Raw genomic sequence first — 7,566 nt, forward strand, 5'->3', positions numbered from 1 at the left:
ATATATTTAGGTACTAAGTGAATTAAAATTTTCCCTGGGGCTAGTCTATATCTTTCCATTTTGCACTTTCTAATATCCTCTACTCATATTTCTCTGTCATCTCACAATGCTCTTTAATTTCCTATTCAGATGGGCTACACCAGAGTGCACACTGACCTTAGAAGGATGGCTGTGTGTGTACATATCTGTGTACACTGGGGTAGACGGAGCATGAGGAATGGTGAGAATCACCAGAAAACTGCTGAGACACAGAGGTCCTACACTACAGAGTGTCAGGACGAAGAATTGGTTGCAGGCATCCTTATTTAACTGACTGATGTGTTGAGTACCACAGGCCCTGCCTCAGAATTGCGGAAGCCCATGGAGAAGGTGGAAACAAATTATGTGGCAGGGCCAATTCCTCATTCTCTACTCATTCTCACCTCTTCATCCTATTCTCTTCCTCCTCTCTTCCGTGGACTGGATAGCAGACTTCCCAAGCAAGAACCAGTGCCCAGAAACAGAAACAGATGAAAAGGTCAAGACTTACCCACTGAGGGAGCTGGAATGACATCAGAGGCTCTCAGTCCTGGAATTGAGGCACATTAGGATCACAGACTGCATTGAAAATAAGGTTCCTGGGCCCCACCTCTGAAGGTTCTGACTCATTAGGTCTTGGGTGGGGCCCAGGAATGTGTATTTGTTAAAGAGCTCCCCCAGATGATTTCCGAAGCACACGCAGGTTTCAGAACTATGCCTTCAAATGTCATCCACTCTAGACAGGATCATTTGCTTTTCTGGGCAGCAGTTTCCCAAAAAGAGCAGCAGCAGTGCTCTGAGATTTCTCACAAACAGCAAATCCATGGGGCTTCCTGGGAGACTGAGACCGTAAACAGGAGGTAGGAAAGTGAGACACAGTAATCAGGGTATCTGGTGAGATGCTGGCTTGAGGAGACGCTGAGCCCCCTGGGGAACTGGAGACAGTGCTGTTCTGAGGGTGATCAGAGCATCCCACCCCCCAGCCCCCACCCAGGAGAGCCAGAAGCTGGATTATCCCCCTGTCCTTTCTGCTCAGGGGTCTCGCCTTTTAGGTTTCTGATAACAGTATCAACTAAAGCTCTGAGTAGGCAATTGTTGAGGACTCTGTGTTATCTCCATTGATGACTTCCCACAAACCTGCTTATGAAACCGCCTCCATTTCAGGAAAGCCTCTCTAGATGTCCCTTCCGCATCCACCTAAAACAGACCTTTTTCTGGATTCCTTCTTCATCCCATTCTTTCCCCAATTTCCCAGAAAGCAAGAACACAGGAACATAGTCGGCCCCAGGAAGTAGGTCCAGGTGTCTTCTCTCCTGATCGTCCTGTCCCCACTCCGATCCTACCTTAGCTGTCTTCCTCCGTGTCGCTCTTAGGGAGGAGATAGACCGTGGGTACCAGGGGATCCAGCCCTCCCAGTTCTGGCCCAGGTTCTAAAGAGGCCTCAGGATACAGACACAGTTCCAAGTCACAGAGGCCCTGACATCCCCAGAGCAGAAAGATCGGAAGACCCGCTATAAGTGCCACAAGATGACCGTTAATGTACTACTTCCTCTTTCTAAAACCTGGTCCTTTTAGTGCCGCAAGCCGTATGCTGCCAGATAAGATATGCCCACTTCATAGACTGGCTGAGTTCCAGTGTTTTCTCCCGTCTCTGCTACAATCAAGGGAGTTGGCACCTGACATCTCTCGGGGTCTTTGTACAGTCTACTAAATAAGGGTCTCCAGACTTCACACTCCTGGGACTATGGAAGTTGTTTTTAATCAAAATTTGGGTCCCTGCACACTCCTGCCCTCTACTGGACAGACAGATCTGGGCAATAACCTGTGCTTCAGTTAACTCTGCCCTGCAGGCACCAGGGCAAGCCTCTCTCACAGCCTGGCATGGATGGAGTGGGCAAGCAGCGCCAGCTTTTCCAAAGCCCTGCTAACCTCAAGAAAGCTAAGTTTGGGAGGTCACAGGATGACTTCGGGAGACTCTCAGGCTTTAGTCAGATCTGTTTAATGCCCGTCTCCAACCCGCAACTCACTGTGGAATTTGAGCAAGTAAATTAATCTCTCCAAGCCTCGATTTCTTTAAACTCACCTCCCATGCAATCTCCTATGTAACAGGCTCAGCCCAGTGACTGGGACATTGAGCAGGGGCTCAAATGATGACATCCATTCACCTCTTCTCATCCCAGGAGCTGTCTCTGATCTTTTCCTCTTGCTCCCACAGGCCTCAACACTTCCCAAGCACAGAGTGTCCCTGTCATCAACAGTGTGGCTGGCAGCCTGGCAGCCCTGCAGCCCGTCCAGTTCTCCCAGCAGCTGCACAGCCCTCACCAGCAGCCCCTCATGCAGCAGAGCCCAGGCAGCCACATGACCCAGCAGCCCTTTATGGCAGCTGTGACTCAACTGCAGAACTCACACAGTAAGGACACGGGCATGTGGAGGGAGGGAGCGCTGAGGACCCTCAGTGGCCAACCACTTTCCCTCTCTGGGTCTGAACTTTCTCAGAAGTTTATTGGCTTGGTCGCTTTTCCCTGCCTATGATCAACCGACCAAGACAGTTTCTCAAGTGTAATTCGTGTGTGTTGCTGTACCTTTTCTAGTCCTCTCTTCTACCCTTGAGATTCCCAGGGAAAGGTTTGAAGAGGACAGTGTAGGCCTACAGATGAAGGGGAGTTGGAGCCAGACAGCATGTGGAACACACACCGCCAATTTCCCATTCCAACACCTCTGGAAAAGATCGCACCCAGAAACCACCAGCACCTTTTCCCAGTGAACCTCAACTTAGCCTTTGCAATCCAAACTTCCAAGCAGCCATTATCAGATGATCAGAGTTGGCATCTAATTTGCATCCCGTTTGCCTTCCCTAAAATAGAAGAATCTTCTAGAGTCCTGTGTCCTCCTATTTATACACCACAAACACCTCTAATCAAGAACCAGGAACACAAGTGAAAAATACCAGTGGCACGCCATCCTGGGCATTAGAGTTTCTTCCTCCCTGCCACCCTTGCATCCCTGCACACAGACTTTTTCTCATATCCAATTTCTATACCTATCCCAAGCCTACCTTTCGACCACTTATTTCTCATCCAATCTCTGCCTTTCGTCCTGAGTCCCAGGCTTCCAATCCTCTGGCCAGGTCTGGCTATAGCCCCTGACACAGGAGTTTGGGGAGGAATCATGGCTTCTCTGCTTCAGAAACCCCAAGGAAGTGTTCAGTGTAAAGCACTAGTCTTAGAGCAGACAGACCTGGATTTAAATCCTGGCTGTGATATTTACCAGCTATGTAGCCTAATGCAAGTTACTTAGCCACTCTAACCCCAATCTCTTCATCCACGAAATGGAAGTAGTATGCATTTAGGGTCATTATGAGCATGAAATAAACATAGGGGTGAACTGCGTTTGGTAAGCATAAAGAATTATCAAGATTATTTATAAAGGGACTCCTAGAAGGCAATGATGGTGGAAGAGATTTGTGTTTCTTCCCTAGCTGCATCGGATAAGCTGTGGGTCTGGGGGAGAACAGCCAAGTCCAGCCTTCTATCTTCAGGGCTCAATCCCCACTCAGGCCTGTGGAGCTGGTTTCTGAGCACCATCTCACATTCCAATCACATTTTAGTGGCTTCTGAAAATCTGCCACAGCCTGTAGCAGAGTCTGAGACCACATGTGCCCCACTTCCCATCCTCCCAGAGCGTGGCAATGTGTTCCCCACTTACCCCTATCCCTTCACCTGGCCAGGCTTCCTCAGTGGCCAGGCCTGGGTGGGACAGTCAAGAGAGTGGTCACCAGTGACCTGTGGACTGCTGAGGCCCACCCATGAAGAGGAGCCCATGGTGCCCCAGACCAGGAAATAACCTGCCTCCCTGCATGAGAAGGGCAAGCTGAGGCAATGGCCAGTGACCTTCACCCCCGTTCCATACCGGAGGCCTCCCTGTTAGGCCCCATGTTCTGAGAACAGGCTGGTCTCTCCCTCAGAGCCAAGCATCTGCATGCTTTTGGGAGTTGGTCGTGTGACTTGGAATTTACATGAATCTTATGGATAACTCATAAAAGAAATCCCCACTATAACCACCACCCCTTTTATCTGCCCGGGGAGATGGGAGCTGTGGTGTGGGATGGGGGCTCTGTAGCTGTGTCTGTGCCTGTGTATGCACCTTGATTCTGTCTTTACTCTGTCTCTCCAGTGTACGCACACAAACAGGAACCCCCCCAGTATTCCCACACCTCCCGGTTTCCATCTGCAATGGTGGTCACAGATACCAGCAGCATCAGTACACTCACCAACATGTCTTCAAGTAAACAGGTAATGCCAGCAGGATTTGCGGGGGTTGGGGTATGGGCAGGGTGTGACTAAGGCTATTGATGTGCAGAGGGTGTGGCAAGCATGGACGTGGCCAGAGGTTAGGTCCTTCTGAGGCCCCCTGCTACTTGCAAAGGGAATCCTTAAGGTCCCAGGGCGAAAAAAGGGCCACAGGCTGAAAGGGCTTATTGCTCCCCCAGATTCCCCAGTAAGAGCACTAAACAAGGACAGAAGTTTGATAGGTTGCTGGGGCCTGGATGACATAGAGTGCTTAGACATTGAGATTGAATGTTCCCTAATAGAATGATCGTGGAAAAGGTATTTCCAAGGAGGGCTCAGGAGGACAGGTCCCCTGCTGAGGTTCGTGCTTTGCAAGAGGGATCCCTGAGGATCCACAAAGTCGTCAGTGGGGAAAGTAACCAGGAAGTCAGAGGTCCTGAGGCTGATTGCCTTTGACCCAGAATGCTGTAAGCTCTGGGAATGACCCAATTATGTCAACCCATGGGGACTCCCCAGTAGACAGCCTGGCTTTTCCAGGGGTATGCATCCACTTGCGGTTTTATCAAGAAATTTAGAATCAACTTCCTGGTGCACTGAAAGTGGGGAATCCAGAGGCTTAGTCACTGTTTCAGTTGATGACTAAGCCCCACCTCCGAATAGAGGTGATGGAATAGTAAAGACAGGCAGCTGATGGCGAGGCTCGTTGCTGCAGCTTGGACAGCTGGACCGCAAGAAGACACCAAGAGTTAGAAAAGAGGACAAGCTGGCCGGGCGCGGTGGCTCAAGCCTGTAATCCCAGCACTTTTGGGAGGCCGAGACGGGCGGATCACGAGGTCAGGAGATCGAGACCGTCCTGGCTAACATGGTGAAACCCCGTCTCTACTAAAAAATACAAAAAAAGTAGCTGGGCACGGTGGTGGGTGCCTGTAGTCCCAGCTACTCGGGAGGCTGAGGCAGGAGAATGGCGTAAACCCGGGAGGCGGAGCTTGCAGTGGGCTGAGATCCGGCCACTGCACTCCAGCCTGGGCGACAGAGCAAGACTCCGTCTCAAAAAAAAAAAAAGAAAACAGGGCAAGCTGTCTGAATACAGGCAATGATTCCAGAGTAACACAATGAAACCTTTTAGTAGCTGGGGTCTGTGCAGCGTGGGAACTGTTTGGCCTCTATCGATTACTAGATAAGTAGGTGACAACCTTGAACTTCATGTCAGAGGCACTCAGCAGAATTTGGTCTTGTTGATGGTCTTTTTTCCATCTGAGCCCTGCAAATCACACTTCATCCACCGCCATGGGCTTCCCAGGAGGTTCCTTCATGGGATCAGGGTTCTCTATCCTTTCCTTTGCCCCGATCTCCTCCCAGCCCTAGAGTGTAGGTGGAGCAGGTGGGTTCTACTCCTAGTTCTGCCATTTGCTTGGTGACCTTGACCTCCCTGAGCCTTCATTTCTTCATCTTTAAAGTGAGAGTTGTAACATCTGCTTTTTCTGAGGATTCAGCAAGGTTACACAGATTAAGTAACTCGTGTCTTGGGCACTGAAACACACACACGGCCAGGGCAGCTGGGCTCCGGAGCTGGGCGTAGAGGGAGAGGTGTGTGGGACCTGCTTTGTCACTCTTCTCTCACCCAATAGATGAAAGGACAACTCCTCGCTACCCTGCCCTTCGACTCCTGTGCGAGTTCCCACTCTTTGTAGTGAGCAGGGAAAACATTTATCTGTGCTCACAAATCTCAATCGGGGGGCAGCCAGGCGCAGCGGCCCTCCTTGGGAATACCTTCCCCTTTGAAAGGTTTATCAATCCATCTGCCGCTTGGTCAGCCCCAGACAGGACCATGATTAATTATTCCTGTCTTTCCCAAGTTGACTTTGATGGTTGCTTGTTGAAACAAGTCCTCTGAATTCAGGAAATGGTCTCCTAATCAAAATACTTTAAGATGCTCCCTGAGACGCTGCACCAGCCCCCTACTGGCTTCTCCTCTCCATTGGACAGAGTGGCCAGCCGACCTTGAAGCTGCATGAGTGGCCTCCCAGAACTGCTGTGACATTGTCTCCATGTCCCCAGACATTTCAGGAGTCTGGCAATAGATTCATTTCTGTGATGATGAGGATGATTATTACACTTAGGATGAAAAATACTCATGTGGCACATTACAGTTTATACTTCTCATGAACATTGTCTCATCGTGTTCTTTTTACTGCAACCTCCTAAGTACAAAGAAATAAACTAAAGCCCAGAGATAAAGAGTGACCTGCCCAAGGTCACACAGATGATAAATTCTAGAGCTGGACCTTCAGGCTTTAGTCTTTGACTCCAAATACTTGCCTTCCACTACCCATCTTTAAAATTCTATGGTAACTGCTGCCACTCTTGTCTTTGTGGTCAGGAACAAGAGTAAAAAATAAGTTTACAGCCGGGCGTGGTGGCTCAAGCCTGTAATGCCAGCACTTTGGGAGGCTGAGACGGGTGGATCACGAGGTCAGGAGATCGAGACCATCCGGGCTAACACTGTGAAACCCCGTCTCTACTAAAAAATACAAAAACCTAGCAGGGCGAGGTGGTGGGCGCCTGTAGTCCCAGCTACTCAGGAGGCTGAGGCAGGAGAATGGCATAAACCTGGGAGGCAGAGCTTGTAGTGAGCTGAGATCCGGCCACTGCACTCCAGCCTGGGCGACAGAGCGAGACTCCGTCTCAAAAAAACAGAAATAAAATAAAAATAAGTTCAGTTACTATATTCCACTCAGGAAACATTCTTCCAACAAGTTGAAAGAGAAGGAGGAATGGGAAGGGCACAGTGAGGTAAAATGAGGGTAAAGGTGCTGCCTCCTGACAGCAGAAGGTACCCAAGGTGAAGACAGTTTGTACAAACTCTGTTCCTAAGGCAAAGGGTCAGAAGTGAGTTCTGAAAGAGACCTGATGGCAATTCTGCTTTTTTGTTTTTGTTTTAAGGTCTTATATTCCAACAGGAATTGCAAATTCACGGCTGGCGTGTTCCAATGTATTGCTTATAGCGATGTCTATTTGCATCACTATAAAGAAATATCTGAGGCTGGGTAAAAGAGGTTAAAAGGCTTATGGTTCTGCAGGCTGTACAGGAAGCATGATGCCAGCATCTGCCTCTGCTGAAGGCCTCAGAAGGTTTACAATCATGGCGGAAGGTGCAGGCAGGGCAGGTGCATCACATGGCGAGAGTGGGAGCAGGAGAGAGAAGGGGGAGGCCCTGGGCTTGCTTATTTATTTATTTATTTATTTATTTATTTATTTA

General features: G+C 49.5%; 1 protein-coding gene across 3 annotated transcripts in view; it reads left to right on the plus strand.

Annotated features, from left to right (window-relative positions):
- Window positions 1-7,566, plus strand: part of HNF1B (HNF1 homeobox B) — a 58,625-nt gene that overhangs the window by 39,612 nt on the left and 11,447 nt on the right. For 2 of the 3 annotated variants that reach the window (XM_011953612.1, XM_011953613.1), the window contains exons 7-8: window positions 2,234-2,428; window positions 4,192-4,310. The exons of the other annotated variant lie outside the window; for it this stretch is intronic. In XM_011953612.1, the coding sequence (XP_011809002.1) occupies window positions 2,234-2,428; window positions 4,192-4,310 (314 nt within the window). The remainder of the gene's footprint in view (window positions 1-2,233; window positions 2,429-4,191; window positions 4,311-7,566) is intronic. 3 annotated transcript variants of the gene reach the window in all.

The sequence above is a fragment of the Colobus angolensis genome, unplaced genomic scaffold, assembly GCF_000951035.1.
Source record: "Colobus angolensis palliatus isolate OR3802 unplaced genomic scaffold, Cang.pa_1.0 Scaffold37, whole genome shotgun sequence".
NCBI lineage: Eukaryota > Metazoa > Chordata > Mammalia > Primates > Cercopithecidae > Colobus > Colobus angolensis.